This window comes from Coregonus lavaretus (assembly GCF_964263955.1).
Source record: "Coregonus lavaretus genome assembly, chromosome: 7".
Taxonomy (NCBI): Eukaryota; Metazoa; Chordata; class Actinopteri; order Salmoniformes; family Salmonidae; genus Coregonus; species Coregonus lavaretus.
In genome coordinates, this window is record NC_139994.1 from 5,823,814 (window position 1) to 5,840,386 (window position 16,573).

General features: G+C 47.6%; 1 protein-coding gene across 1 annotated transcript in view; it reads left to right on the plus strand.

The window, feature by feature from the left end:
- LOC311132870 (rho family-interacting cell polarization regulator 2-like) overlaps window positions 1-16,573 on the plus strand; it is a gene marked incomplete at its 5' end in the record, with an annotated part of 97,760 nt that overhangs the window by 48,998 nt on the left and 32,189 nt on the right. Inside the window, 4 exons of the mRNA XM_084166227.1 lie at window positions 11,921-12,076; window positions 12,766-12,844; window positions 14,414-14,437; window positions 14,882-14,935. Coding sequence (XP_084022353.1) covers window positions 11,921-12,076; window positions 12,766-12,844; window positions 14,414-14,437; window positions 14,882-14,935 — 313 coding nt within the window. The remainder of the gene's footprint in view (window positions 1-11,920; window positions 12,077-12,765; window positions 12,845-14,413; window positions 14,438-14,881; window positions 14,936-16,573) is intronic.

A 16,573-nucleotide genomic window follows, 5' to 3' on the forward strand; every position in this document is an offset into this window, starting at 1 on the left:
GTATGACAGAGTGAAATTAAACCTGGTGAAGAACAGGGCCCAGCGGGACTGCCTGGAGTTCAACCGTTTGGCCGTGCGGATGTACTCCAAGTTCTTATGATCGGTCCAAACGAGAAATGGAATGGTGGACCCCTCCAGCCAGTGACGCCACTCCTCCAAGGCAAGCTTCACAGCCAGCAGCTCACGGTTCCCTATGTCGTAATTGCACTCAGAGGGGGACAACCGACGTGAGAAAAAGGCACAGGGATGGAGCTTCCTATCCTCCGCAGCCCACTGAGAAATCACAGCACCAACTCCCACATCCGAGGCGTCCACCTCCACAATGAATTGCCGGTCCACATCAGGCATCTGGAGGATGGGAGCGGAGGTGAACCTCACCTTGAGGGTACTGAAGGCTTTGTCGGCTGCTGGGGTCCAGGTGAAGGGTTGCTTGGTGCTGGTTAGAGCAGTGAGAGGGGCAGCAACGGTACTGTAGTTCCGGATAAACTTTCTATAGAAGTTAGCAAACCCCAGAAACTGTTGCAGCTTCTTTCTGTTCTCCGGAACTGGCCATGAAGTGACTGCTGATACTTTGGCAGGATCCATTTGGATACTTCCCTCTGCCACTATGTACCCCAGGAAGGCCACTGTCTTGACGTGAAACTCACATTTCTCTGCCTTGGCGTAGAGGGAATTCTCCAGAAGACGGTGAAGGACTTGCTGGACATGGCGGGTGTGTTCAGACAGGTTTCTGGAGTAGATTAAGATGTCATCCAGGTAAACGAAGACAAACTTGTTTAACATGTCCCGCAGTACATCATTCACTAGAGCCTGGAACACAGCAGGAGCATTGGTGAGGCCAAAAGGCATAACCAGATACTCGTAGTGGCCTGTTGGTGTATTGAATGCGGTTTTCCATTCATCTCCCTCCCGGATCCGCACTAGGTGGTAAGCGTTTCTGAGATCCAACTTGGTAAAAACAGTGGCTCCCTGGAGCAACTCAAAAGCAGAGGTGAGCAGAGGCAGAGGGTAACGGTTTTTCACTGTGATGTCGTTGAGTCCCCTGTAGTCGATGCAGGGGCGAAGAGATCCGTCCTTCTTCCCCACAAAGAAGAAGCCAGCACCAGCAGGAGATGAAGATGAACGGATTAATCCTGCGGACAGAGAGCCATTGATGTAGTCCTCCATGGACTTTCTTTCAGGAGCAGACAACGAATAAAGACGGCCCTTTGGAGGGGCTGTTCCAGGGAGGAGGTCGATGGCACAGTCGTACGGTCGGTGAGGGGGCAGAGATGTGGCTCTTGCTTTGTTAAACACTTCTCTGAGACCATGGTAGCATTCTGGGACATTGGAGAGGTCAGGAGCGGAGTTAGTAGGTACTGGCCGAGGGGGTAGTGCGGCAGCAAGCAGGCAGGTTCGGTGGCAGTCCTCTCCCCACTCCCTGATCACCCCGGTCACCCAGTCGAGCTGAGGGTTGTGCCGGCGGAGCCATGGGTAACCCAGGATGAGGGGTTGGCCTGGAGAGGGGAGCAGGTGAAACTGGATAGTTTCTTGATGGTTTCCGGACAGACCCATCGAGACCGGGGCCGTGACATGAGTGACCGATCCGAGTAAGTGTCCGTCCAGTGCCCGGGCAGGAATAGGAGGTGTCAAACGGAGGTTCTCCAGTCCCAGTTGGCGTGCCAGCTTGATGTCCATTATGTTGGCTTCAGCGCCAGAATCCACCAGAGCAGCCAGGGTGTGAGTTGAGTCAGAGAGGCGGAGGTGAACTTGCAGCAGGGGTTTGCGGTCGGAGGACTGGATGGTCATTGAACTCAACCGGACTCCCCCTATGCCCGGTGAGCTTCGGCCCTTTAAAGGGCAGGTTACCACACGATGTCCATCACCTCCACAATAGAGGCAGAGGTTTGAGGTGAAGCGGCGCTGGCGCTCTGCAGGAGTGAGAGAGGCTCGCCCAATCTCCATAGGCTCAGACTGATCAAGCTGACCTGGGTGAGTGGCAGTAGATGACAGGAGCCCAGTCGGATCTCTCCGAATGCCGGTAGTAGGTGGACCTTGGCGCCCCCTCTCACGACGACGGGTCTGTATCCTTCTGTCGATCCTGACAGTCAGTGCGATGGCTTCATCAAGAGTGGAAGGCAGTTCATGGGAGACCAACTCGTCCTTGATATAGTCAGCCAAACTATGGAAGAACGCGTCCACCAACGATGGTGTGTTCCAAGAACTTCGTCTAGCCAGGGTTCGGAAGTCGATGGAATGGTCTGCGACTGTACGTCTGCCTTGTCGAATACTGAACAGTTCACGAGACGCCTCTGCGGTTGGTGAATCCAGGTCAAACACCTTCAGCATCTCCTCAGCAAACAGGTCGAAGGTTGCACATGCGGGGGTTTGACGTTCGAACTCTGCTGTTCCCCAGAGTCGAGCTCGGCCCGTCAGGTGAGTGATGGCATACCCAACTTTAGCCCCCTCCGTGGCGAAGGTCCTTGGCTGCAAGGAGAACTGAAGTCGGCAGCTAGTCAGGAATGGCCGGACCTGGGTTGAATCGCCGTTGAACCGCTCGGGGTTTCCAATCTTGGGTTCCGGAGCAGCGGCTGCAATGACCGGGGCAGGTAACTCGGGGGCAGGGCTGGTGGGCAGACTGGCTGGGGTAAGGTTGGTGAGGAGTTGAATGATCATGGCGAGTTGTTGTTGCTGCTGCTGGAACTGCTGCTCATGCTCGTCGGTTTCCATGTCGGGGGAAGTGTGCGCTGAGTCCATAATGGTCAGATCGTACTGTCACGGTTCAGACAGACGACCAGAGGACCACAATTGCGTCACACCAGAAAGTTTATTAAAACTTAAGGGAAAAGGGAAGTAGGGAGTGAGTGAAGGCTCCAGGGGTAACAGGGATCCCGTCCAATGTGCTGGGTCTGTGCCCCCCCCCAGTGGCAGCGATGCGTCCTATGAAGCCGGTGGTGGGTGGTCCAGAAGTCCTGGGGGGGGGGGGAGACACAGACACAACAGGGCGGATGAAACAAGGCAGCAGTACAGTTCAAGGGAAATCCAAATACGTAGTAGCAAGGCAGAAGGCTGGTCAGAGTTACCGGGATCGAAGAGTAGTCAGGAGTCGTTATGGCAAAAAGCAGGTCTGGATCTCCTGGGGCAGAAGAGTATCCAAACATCAGGCAGGTCCGGGAACACAAAACCAGGGTGAGCCAGAAGCGCGAGCAAACAGGTTCCGGGTGTGAGCTTTGCAGACGATCTGACAAAGGAGAGCTGAAAGACAGGGCTTTAAATACTGGGAGAGGTAGTGGGTAATGCAGCGCAGCTGGCAGAGTAATTAGAGCAGAGCAGAGCAGGGACAGGTGGAGCTAGTTAGGCTGAGTAGAGAGAGTGGTGAGCAGAGTGGAAGAAAATTAAGGTGGTAACCCGGTGGAGTGAGAGGCTCATGACAGAGGTGGAAGATGCCTGAAGGCTTTCTTGGCACAGATCTAGGATCAGTGTGTCGTACCCCAATTCTAACCTTAGCTGTTAGTGGAGAAAATGCAAAGCTGACCTTAGATCAGTGCCTAAGCGCAACTTCATAGTTTTCCATAAAGGATGCATTTTTTTAGTAGACACAGAAGGCTGAATCCTTACCTGATACATCTGTGCATAACCTGGAAAGTGGGTTTAAATCATGCATTGATGTCAACGCTGCTTTCAACTCAGACCTCAGTCTTCTTCAGTGAAGCATTGGAAGCATATCTACCTCTATCACTCCAGTATCCCTGCACATTCTAAAAATGGTACTGGAACTGACTGACCCTGTATATAGTATGCTTACTTACTTTCTCCTGTTCTTATTTATTTATTTATTTATTTTATTTCTCGTATGTTTCTGTTCTACCTTGTTATTTTTAGTATTACGTTGTTATTGATTACTGCATTGTTGGGTTTAGAGCTTGCAAGAAAAGGCATTTCACTGTACTTGTGCACGTGACATTAAAACTTCAAACTTGAAAGATACTTTCCTCCTCTCTGACTGTGGATGTAGTAGTTGCTTTACGTGAATCAGTTGGGTGAGCGTTGAGGGACTGACAGACGACTGTCTCACAGATAATGAGGGAGCTCAAGGGAATGGGGCAAGGACATCAAAGTGTGTGTGAGCGTGTGTCTATGAGCGTATATGTGAGCGTGCCTGCCTGCCTGCCAACTCGAGCACTGCTACTGAACATGGCATAGCTAGCTACACTTGCGTGACCCCAAGGCAACACGGTCTCATTTTGCACGCTGGCCTAGATTTGTGGCAGCTCTACATTACATTTTAGTCATTTAGCTTATCCAGAACGACTTACAGTAGTGAGTTCCAGGCAGGCAGCAGTATGTGGCATGTTCTGACATGTCGAGTGGAGGAATCTGCTGTCACTGTGTCCCCATAATCCTGCTGTTTATAAGGAAGTAGCTACAGTGCCTTGTGTTGCAGGCTGAATTCAAAATGGATTACATCGATTTTTTTCCCCTCACCCATGTACACACAATACCCCATAATGACGAAGTGAAAATATGTTTTTAGAAATATTTGCACATTTATTGAAAATGACAAACAGAAATATCTAATTTAAATAAGTATTCACACCCATGAGTCAATACTTTGTAGAAGCACCTTTGGCAGCGATTACAGCTGTGAGTCTTTTTGGGTAAGTATCTAAGTGCTTTCCACACCTGGATTGTATTACTGAACAAAAATATAAATGCAACATGTCAAGTGTTGGTCCCATGTTTCATGAGCTGAAATAAAAGATCGTATGTAGAAAATGTAGAAATTCTCCAATTCCCCAAACGCTTATTTCTCTCAAATCTTGTGCACACATTTGTTTACATCCTTATTAGTGAACATTTATCTTTTGCCAAGATAATCCATCCACCTGACAGGTATGGCATATCCAGAAGCTGATTAAACAGCATGATCATTACACAGGTGCACCTTGTGCTGGGGACAATAAAAGGCCACTCTAAAATGTGCAGTTTTGTCACACAAGACAATGCCACAGATGTCCCAAGTTTTGAGGGAGCGTGCAATTGGCAAGCTGACTGCAGGAATGTCCACCAGAGCTGTTGCCAGAGAATTGAATGTTCATTTCTCTACCATAAGCTGCCTCCAACATCGTTATAGCGAATTTGGCAGTACGTCCAACTGGCCTCACAACCGCAGACCACGTGTAACCACGCAAGCCCAGGACCACCACGTCCAGCTTCTTCACCTGCGTTGATCATCTGAGACCAGCCATCCGGACAGCTGATGAAACTGATGAGTATTTCTGTCTGTAATAAAGCCCTTTTTTGGGGAAAAACTGATTGGCCATCCAGTGGGTGGGCCTATGGCTTCCCAGGCCCACCCATTACATTTTACATTTTAGTCATTTAGCAGACGCTCTTATCCAGAGCGACTTACAGGAGCAATTAGGGTTAAGTGCCTTGCTCAAGGGCACATTTACGTCATTTAGCAGACGCTCTTATCCAGAGCGACTTACAAATTGGTGCATTCACCCTATAGCCAGTGGGATAACCACTTTACAATTTTTTTTATTTTTATTTTTTTGGGGGGGGGGGGGGGGGGTAGAAGGATTACTTTATCCTATCCCAGGTATTCCTTAAAGAGGTGGGGTTTCAAATGTCTCTGGAAGGTGGTGAGTGACTCCGCTGTCCTGGCGTCGTGAGGGAGCTTGTTCCACCATTGGGGTGCCAGAGCAGCGAACAGTTTTGACTGGGCTGAGCGGGAACTATGCTTCCGCAGAGGAAGGGGAGCCAGCAGGCCAGAGGTGGATGAACGCAATGCCCTCGTTTGGGTGTAGGGACTGATCAGAGCCTGAAGGTACGGAGGTGCCGTTCCCCTCACTGCTCCATAGGCAAGCACCATGGTCTTGTAACGGATGCGAGCTTCAACTGGAAGCCAGTGGAGTGTGCGGAGGAGGGGGGTGACGTGAGAGAACTTGGGAAGGTTGAACACCAGACGGGCTGCGGCATTCTGGATGAGTTGTAGGGGTTTAATGGCACAGGCAGGGAGGCCAGCCAACAGCGAGTTGCAGTAATCCAGACGGGAGATGACAAGTGCCTGGATTAGGACCTGTGCCGCTTCCTGTGTAAGGCAGGGTCGTACTCTCCGAATGTTGTAGAGCATGAACCTGCAGGATCGGGTCACCGCCTTGATGTTAGCGGAGAACGATAGGGTGTTGTCCAGGGTCACGCCAAGGCTCTTCGCACTCTGGGAGGAGGACACAACGGAGTTGTCAACCGTGATGAAGAGATCATGGAACGGGCAGTCCTTCCCCGGGAGGAAGAGCAGCTCCGTCTTGCCAGGGTTCAGCTTGAGGTGGTGATCCGTCATCCATACTGATATGTCTGCCAGACATGCAGAGATGCGATTCGCCACCTGGTTATCAGAAGGGGGAAAGGAGAAGATTAGTTGTGTATCGTCAGCGTAGCAATGATAGGAGAGGCCATGTGAGGATATGACAGAGCCAAGTGACTTGGTGTATAGGGAGAATAGGAGAGGGCCTAGAACTGAGACCTGGGGGACACCAGTGGTGAGAGCACGTGGTGCGGAGACAGCTTCTCGCCACGCCACTTGGTAGGAGCGACCGGTCAGGTAGGACGCAATCCAGGAGTGAGCCGTGCCGGAGATGCCCAGCTCGGAGAGGGTGGAGAGGAGGATCTGATGGTTCACAGTATCAAAGGCAGCAGACAGGTCTAGAAGGACAAGAGCAGAGGAGAGAGAGTTAGCTTTAGCAGTGCGGAGAGCCTCCGTGACACAGAGAAGAGCAGTCTCAGTTGAATGACCAGTCCTGAAACCTGACTGGTTTGGATCAAGAAGGTCATTCTGAGAGAGATAGCAAGAGAGTTGGCTAAAGACGGCATGCTCAATAGTTTTGGAAAGAAAAGAAAGAAGGGATACTGGTCTGTAGTTGTTGACATCAGTGGGATCGAGTGTTGGTTTTTTGAGAAGGGGTGCAACTCTCGCTCTCTTGAAGACGGAAGGGACATAGCCAGCGGTCAAGGATGAGTTGATCAGCGAGGTGAGGTAGGGGAGAAGGTCACCGGAGATGGTCTGGAGAAGAGAGGAGGGGATGGGGTCAAGCGGGCAGGTTGTTGGGCGGCCTGCAGTCACAAGTCGCAGGATTTTATCTGGAGAGAGAGGGGAGAAAGAAGTCAAAGCATAGGGTAGGGCAGTGTGAGTAGGACCAGCAGTGTCATTAGACTTAACAAACGAGGATCGGATGTCGTCAACCTTCTTTTCAAAGTGGTTGACGAAGTCATCCACAGAGAGAGAGGAGGGGGGGGGGGATTCAGCAGGGAGGAGAATGTGGCAAAGAGCTTCCTAGGGTTAGAGGCAGATGCTTGGAATTTAGAGTGGTAGAAAGTGGCCTTAGCAGCAGAAACAGATGAAGAAAATGTAGAGAGGAGGGAGTGAAAAGATGCCAGGTCGGCAGGGAGTTTAGTTTTCTTCCATTTCCGCTCCGCTGCCCGGAGCTCTGTTCTGTGAGCTCGCAATGAGTCATCAAGCCACGGAGCTGGAGGGGAGGACCGAGCCGGCCGGGAGGATAGGGGACACAGAGAGTCAAAGGATGCAGAAAGGGAGGAGAGGAGGGTTGAGGAGGCAGAATCAGGAGATTGGAGGGAGAAGGATTGAGCAGAGGGAAGAGATGATAGGATGGAAGAGGAGAGAGTAGTGGGGGAGAGAGAGCGAAGGTTGCGGCGGCGCATTACCATCTGTGTAGGGGCAGAGTGAGTAGTGTTGGAGGAGAGCGAGAGAGAAAAGGAAACAAAGTAGTGGTCGGAGACATGGAGGGGAGTTGCAGTGAGATTAGTAGAAGAGCAGCATCTAGTAAAGATGAGGTCAAGCGTATTGCCTGCCTTGTGAGTAGGGGGGGACGGTGAGAGGGTGAGGTCAAAAGAGGAGAGGAGTGGAAAGAAGGAGGCAGAGAGAAATGAGTCAAATGTAGACGTAGGGAGGTTGAAATCCCCCAAAACTGTGAGGGGTGAGCCATCCTCAGGAAAGGAACTTATCAAGGCGTCAAGCTCATTGATGAACTCTCCAAGGGAACCTGGAGGGCGATAGATGACAAGGATATTAAGCTTAAATGGGCTAGTGACTGTGACAGCATGGAATTCAAATGAGGAGATAGACAGATGGGTTAGGGGAAAAATTGAGAATGTCCACTTGGGAGAGATGAGGATTCCTGTGCCACCACCCCTCTGACCAGATGCTCTCGGGGTATGCGAGAACACATGGTCAGACGAGGAGAGAGCAGTAGGAGTAGCAGTGTTTTCAGTGGTAATCCATGTTTCCGTCAGCGCCAGGAAGTCGAGGGACTGGAGGTTAGCATAGGCTGGGATGAAGTCAGCTTTGTTGGCAGCAGAACGGCAGTTCCAGAGGCTGCCTGAGACCTGGAACTCCAGGTGTGGGGTGCGTGCAGGGACCACCAGGTTAGAGAGGCAGCAGCCACGCGGTGTGAGGCGTTTGTGTAGCCTATGCGGAGAGGAGAGAACAGGGATAGGCAGAGGCATAGTTGACAGGCTGTAGCAAATGGCTACAATAATGCAGAGGAGATCGGAATGAAATGAACTAAACATCTGGGAAAGGAGAGAGTAGGGCCTCCTCACCAAAACTTCCACCTCAGAAACTATAATTGTTTCACTGAACCACCCGAACAAAAACTCTCCCAACTTCCACTTTTAGAAATTAGAATTGTTGTGAACTACAGTGGTTCAATGTTTCAAGGAATAGACTCAACTTACTTTATTCAACTAGCTAACTATGACACCATAGCTAACTAGCATGCTAGCATCCAATAACACACAGTTTAGCACCAATACTTGGTTACAACAAACTACCAATAGTGTGTTAACACACTAAACAGATAATTCGTGTCCGTGTCTAGTTCCTTTCATAACGCAGCAATAATTAAACGTTGGCTAGCTAGCACAAATATATTGTATTTAGCTGCTGCAGTACAGTTAGCTGGTCGTGTTGGCTAGCTAGCAATGGCTACTGAGTTGACTTTGTTTGAAAAACGGCTAGCTAGCTAGCTTCGTGCTACACCCGGCACCGCCGAAAACAATGCTAACCTACAATAACTACCCACAACAGCCCACGATGCCTAACTATGACGCCATAGCTAACTAGCATGCTAGCATCCAATAACACACAGTTTAGCACCAATACTTGGTTACAACAAACTACCAATAGTGTGTTAACACACTAAACAGATAATTTGTGTCCGTGTCTAGTTCCTTTCATAACGCAGCAAAAATTAAACGTTGGCTAGCTAGCACAAATATATTGTATTTAGCTGCTACAGTACAGTTAGCTGGTCGTGTTGGCTAGCTAGCAATGGCTACTGTGTTGACTTTGTTTGAAAAACGGCTAGCTAGCTAGCTTCGTGCTGCGGGCCTACCTACAATACCTAACTACAATCTAAATACATAATTAAGCCTTACTCGACGAAGCCCAAGCTATGTATAAAGCCAAACTTACCCGACGCCAGCTGACATTTGTCTTCTGCAATCAGTAGGTGTAATTAAGTACAGTAGCTACTAACTACCTAACGTTGATGCCTCAGATAATGAGGTTAGAAAAACGGCTGAATGGTAGGTAGCTAGCTGGCTTAATTACAGGTACTCTTAAGCGTGAAATAACATTGGAAGCAACTATCCACCGTTGCTAAACGTTACCAGTAGCTACCCGCTAGCTAGCTAGCCTCGTGCTTCGCCGGGCTCCGCCGTAAACAATACTTACCTACAATAATTACCTACAGAAACCTACAATAACTACCTAAATAACTACCTAAATAAACTACCTACAATACCTAACTACAACTACCTACCTACAATCTAAATACATGGTTTAAGCTTTACTCAACACCATATAAGAAGCCAAGCTTACCTCCTGCTAGAGAAAACACAACCTCACCCCTGCCCAGTCATGTGAAATCCATAGATTAGGGCCTAATGAATTTATTTGAATTTACTGATTTCCGTATGTGAACTGTAACTCAGTAAAATTGTTGAAATTGTTGCATGTTGCGTTTATATTTTTGTTCAGTATACAACATTTGGCCATTATTATTTTTTTGATTCTTCAAGCTCTGTCAAGGTGGTTGTTGATCATTACTAGACAGCCATTTTCATGTCTTGCCACAGAATTTTAAGCCAATTTAAGTCAAAACTGTAACTAGGCCACTCAGGAACATTCAATGTCGCCTTGGTAAGCAACTCCAGTGTAGATTTTGCCTTGTGTTTTAGGTTATTGTACTGCTGAAAGGTGAATTTGTCTCCCAGTGTCTGTTGGAAAGCAGACTGAACCAGGTTTTCCTCTAGGATTTTGCCTGTGCTTATAGCTCTATTCTGTTTATTTTTATCCTAAAAAACTCTGTAGTCCTTGCTAATGACAAGCATACCCATAACATGATGCAGCCACCACCATGCTTGAAAATATGAAGAGTGATGTGTTGTGTTGGATTTGCCCCAAACATAACGCTTTGTATTCAGGACAAAAAGTTAATTTCTATGCAAATGTTTTTGCAGTATTACTTAAGTGCCTAGTTGCAAACAGGTTGCATGTTTTAGAATATTTGTATTATGTACAGGCTTCCATCTTTTCACTCTGTCATTTAGCTTAGTATTGTGGAGTAACTACAGTGTGGTTGATCCATCCTCAGTTTTCTCACATCACAACCATTAAACACTGTAACTGTTTTAAAATCACCATTGGCGTCATGGTGAAAACCCTGAGCAGTTTCCTTCCTCTCCTGCAACTGAGTTAGGAAGGACACCTGTATCTTTGTAGTGACTGGGTGTATTGATGCAGCATCCAAAGCCTAATTAATAACACCATGCTCAAAGGGATATTCAATATCTGCCAATAGGTGCCCTTCTTTGCGAGGCATTGGAAACCCTCCCTGGTCTTTGTGGTTGAATCTGTGCTTGAAATTCACTGCTCGACTGAGGGACCTTACAGATAATTGTATGTGTTGGGTACAGAGATGGGGTAGTTATTCAAAAATCATGTTAACCACTATTATTGAACATGGAATGAGTCCATGCAACTTATTATGCAATTGGTTAAGCACAATTTTACTCCTGAACTTATTTAGGCTTGCCATAACAAAGGGGTTGAATTGTTATTGACTCAAGACATTTCAGCTTAATTTGTATTTATTCATTAAAAATAAATAAATCTACAAACACACTTCCACTTTGACATTATGGGATATTGTGTGTAGATCAGTGACACAATCTCAATTTAGTACATTTTTAATTCAGGCTGTAACACAATAAAATTAGGAAAAAGTCAAGGGGTGTGAATACTTTCTGAAGGCACTGTATTTCTCAATATAGAGATACCATTGCTGTGTTCCTCTAATCTACACTACACACCATCACACACCAGTTGTTAAAGTTGTTGACGATACTTGATTATATAGAATTAGTAGTAGCTAAACTCAGAGGTAGAGATTGCATTGAAAAACCTAGTATGTGAAAATATGATTTGTTCATAATCTTAGAGGTTTAAGAGTCAATCATGAGGACCTCATTCATTCAAACCAGTTCCATCACTGTAGGGTAGATAATAGTGTAAAGAGTATTTGAATGTCACACATTGCCACTAGAGCAGTTAGTGGACTCCAGCAGAAGACTAACCCCTGACCCCAGTACAGTTCATATCCCTCCGCCTACTATACTGGGGCCAGGTTGCGGTGAGGGCTGTCGCTAGGCGATTGGGCTGTCACTAGGCAATGGGTGTGTGTGCACTTTTTCTGTACCCCGAGCTGTGTTATGAAAAGATAACTACATGACTCATATGGAGTGAGGAGTCCAAAAGGCTGTATTGACCTCAAAAATACCTCCTTTGTGACTATTTATTTTGTTGAGGACCCAAAGAAAACCGTCCAATCTGTGTTTTCTGTGTGTGTGTGTCCAGGTGTAACTCGTTCATGGGGAACTCTGCAGTGCAGAAGAAGCCCACGTCCAAACCCAAGAAGCCCCATCTGTCAGGTCACAAGGCCAGCAGCGGCTCCAGAGAGCCCCAGCCCAAGAGGGTGGAGGAGGTGTATGGGGCCCTCAAACAAGGCTTGGAGTAAGCACTGACACATATGCACACACATATGCACAGAAAAATAAATACAGTTACATATTGTGACTATGCATAGATAATAGATAATAAACGAGGAGCAGTGTAAAAAAAGGGGGGGGCGTCAATGCAAATACTCAGCAGTCTTATGGCTTGGGGGTAGAAGCTGTTGCTAATACACACACATTCTCTTTCCCTTTCATCACTCAAACATGCTGCCTCACCTCTCATAGTTTCCATCCCTTGGGCACACACATACATACACACATACACACACGCACACACGCACACACACACACAGATGGCCCATATGATAATGTTCGTGACATGTCTCGATTGAAAGCTGTATAGTAAGTTGTGGCCCCTCTTCCTCCCTCCTCTCCCTCCCTCCTCCTATTTTCCTCCCTCCCTCCCTCCCTCCCTTTCATCTCTCTCCCTCTCTTCCCCTCTCCCTTTCCATTTTCTTTCCCTCTTGTCACCTCTCTCTCTCTCTCCTTCCCCCTCCCCCTCTCTCCCTCCCACTCTCTCCCTCCCCTCTATCTCCCTCTCTCCACCCGCCTCTTTCCCTCTCTCCCCCCTCCATCCATCCATCCATCCACCTACCCTCTCTCCCTCTCTCACCCCTCCATCCCCCCACCTTCCCTCTCTCACCCCTCCATCCCCCCACCTTCCCTCTCTCCCTCTCTCTCCGTCAGTGAGTATCTGGAGGTGCACCAGACGGGGCTGGACAAACTCACCTCTTTGATGAAGGACATGAAGAGGAACTCCAGACTGGTGAGACAGGATGTGAGACAGGATGTCATCAACAACACTAACACTAACTGTGCAATCCTAAATACACCCTAGACCCTACGCCCTAGACCCTACGCTCTAGACCCTATGCCCTATACCAGGGATCATCAACTAGAGACCCTGCGCCCTATACCAGGGGTCATCAACTAGAGACCCTGCGCCCTATACCAGGGGTCATCAACTAGAGACCCTGCGCCCTATACCAGGGGTCATCAACTAGAGACCCTATGCCTTATACCAGGGGTCATCAACTAGAGACCCTGCGCCCTATACCAGGGGTCATCAACTAGAGACCCTGCGCCCTATACCAGGGGTCATCAACTAGAGACCCTGCGCCCTATACCAGGGGTCATCAACTAGAGACCCTGCGCCCTATACCAGGGGTCATCAACTAGAGACCCTGCGCCCTATACCAGGGGTCATCAACTAGAGACCCTGCGCCCTATACCAGGGGTCATCAACTAGATTCAGCCATGGGCTGTTTTTTTTCTTGAGAAGATGGTCCGGGGGCCGGAACGTAATTACAAGTAATTTTTTAGACTGCAAATTGACCACATAAAGCCCAGACAGATATAATATTTTAATAAAACATAATAATTTCAAACCTTGCTTATATCACATCTGTTATGCATGGGAATACTTTGGAACAGATTTCCAAAATGTAAATAACTTGGAGCTGATTTGCTGGGTTTTTTTTCAGTCTTTTATGTCCAACAATGAAAAAAGAAATACAAATAAAACAACTTTTATTGGGGGGGGGGGGGGGGGGCTCAGAACTTGGGGGCCAAATAAAATCACCCGCGGGCCGCCAGTTGGGGAACCTTGGCCTATACACTTCTATGTAGTGTGGTGGTTCTCAACCCAGTCCTCAGGGACCAACCTGTCGTTTCACATGTTGGATCTATCCCAACACTAGCACATCTGATTGAACAAGTCTACTATTCATCAAGCCCTTGATGATTTGAATAATAATAATAATAATAATAATATGCCATTTAGCAGACGCTTTTATCCAAAGCGACTTACAGTCATGCGTGCATACATTTTTTTTCGTGTATGGGTGGTCCCGGGGATCGAACCCACTACCTTGGCGTTACAAGCGCCGTGCTCTACCAGCTGAGCTACAGAGGACCATGAATCAGGTGTGCTAGTTTGGGGATCCAATATGAGAAACGGTAGTCCCAGAGGACTGGGTTGATTAGCATCGCTAGTGTAGCCAACCTCATATCTCCTCATGCTAATTAGTCTGATGATAATGTTGTTAATGATAATGGTGTTGTTTCTTCACCGTGACATTTCACATAAGATGCCTCTCATCTGGGTTCTGAAGCTGGTAGCTACTACGCTAGTCAGAGAGCAAACACATTTCAGCTCCTCTAACCAAAGACAGCTTGTCCATGAGAGGAGGCTGTTTTAATAGAAATCATGTTCCTTTTGATGTCAGACAACCGCAATCTGCTTTGCATTTAATGGCGTAGACGTGAGCTGTGCTTTCATATGCTGTGCAGTAACTAATGACTGTGTGTGTGTGTGTTTGTTTTTCCCCCCAAGGGAGTCCTGTATGACCTTGACAAGGTGAGTGAGTGGAGGGTAGGGCCTGCCTAAACAGACTGCCTAAACAGACTGCCTAAACATACTGCCTAAACAGACTGCCTAACCTTTCTGTCTGAGTGGGGATGGGATGGATCTTTGAAGTGTGTTGGTGTGTGTGTGTGTGAGTGTTTGTGGGTGTGTGTGTGTAAGTGTTTGTTTGTGAGTGTTTGTGTGTGTGTGCATGCTTGTGTGTGTGTGTGTTTGTGTGTGTTTACATTTAAATAACTTCCCTGCCAGGAAAAGTCAGAGGAGATTAGATTACCATAAACGAGTCTTCTCTCAGCTGAAAGTGTGACCTGTTTGATCATGTTACCCTCTGTTTTAGCTGCTGTCACGGTTTAGATGCGGAGATGCAGGATTTACTGACAGTATCTTCTCTTGTCACCAATACGTTGTAACTCTAGGTTGTTCTATTTCTGTCTGCAGCAAATCAAAACCATCGAGAGGTACATGAGGCGGTTGGAGTTTCATATGAGCAAGGTATTTACATAATAGCAGAGCATACTGTGTTACTGCACTGCCTTGGATAGATTCTGCTGTAGCCTGATCTGTGAGGCTTCATACTGAGTGAAAACCTTTCATCTGAGAACCTTAAGAGAGCATGAAGTGCTTTAGAGAGGGTTAAAACTTTGCCTTCTCCCGTCCACTCCTCCTCCTCCTCCTCTCTTTGTGCCCCCTGTGCCACCCCCACACGCCAGCAGACTGGGTATAGTCAACACCGTGACAGCTCAGCCAGCCTCCCCACGCACTAGCAACAGCAGCTCTTGAGTGTTGCTATGGACCCTTCCATGAAAGCTGAACCATACTCTCCAACCATCAACCAGTGTTGTAGATAGATTGTCAGTGTTGTTAAAGTGTGTTGTGGACACCGCCCTTAATGTTACCTACTCTGGTTTGACCTCTGAGGTCTCAAATGTATTTGCTGAGAGCAAAGGCCTTGAGCACGCACGCACGCTCGCTCACACACACACGCACACACACACACACTTCCTTTTAATATTAATCGACCTGCACCTCTGAGTCCCACCGGCTGTACTCCCTTCTGCAGTTGACAGATTGGGTGGAATTCTCCCCTGCTGTTTCCCTATTGTTGCCAGATTGGGTGGGATCCCTATCATGTACCGCCTTATTTTTTATGGTTCCTCTCCAGTAGCCATGCTGTGTGTCCAACCTGCAGTGGAACATAGCAGAACGAACACCGGTCAATCACAACACAACACACAAACCTAAAACAGCTCCTGTGCCAAAGGTAACCATGGAAACAGAGACGTCGGCTTTGTTAGATATTACTGCACTGTCGGAGCTAGAAACACAAGCATTTCGCTACACCCGCAATAACATCTGCTAAACACGTGTATGTGACCAATAAAAATTGATTTGATTTAAGGTTTCTGAAGAGCCAATTATAGTGTGACGTTAAATCTTTTTACACACACTCCTCTATCTACACACTCACCAACAGGTTTTTGAACTCTGTGTACTTCCAACCTTTGAAAAAGCCAAAGGTATCTCTCCTTTCATTACTTCAGATTATGAAATGTTTCTGAGGCCTTTCAACAGAGGTGTGCTGCCTGTGTGAATCATTAGATTTGAGCGCTACCATTTACTGCTCTGTTTTGTTGTCCCTTACACCTAGCATTGTTACACCTAGCATCGTCGCTAGCATTGTTGCTAGCATTGTTACACCTAGCATTGTTGCTAGCATTGTTGCTAGCATTGTTACACCTAGCATTGTTGCTAGCATTGTTACACCTGCTAGCATTGTTACACCTAGCATTGTTGCTAGCATTGTTGCTAACATTGTTACACCTATCATTGTTGCTAGCATTGTTGCATTGTTGCTAGCATTGTTACACCTAGCATTGTTGCTAGCATTGTTACACCTATCATTGTTGCTAGCATTGTTGCTAGCATTGTTACACCTAGCATTGTTGCTAGCATTGTTACACCTAGCATTTGTTAGCACGCATTGAGCGCTATAGTTTCCCACATATGTTATCCCTCACAGCTAGCATTGTTAGCACTGAGCGCTACCGTTTCCCACTTGTTATGTTATCCCTCACAGCTAGTAGAGGGAGAAGATGGGATGGAGGGAGGGAGAGAGAGAGCTGTAGTGGT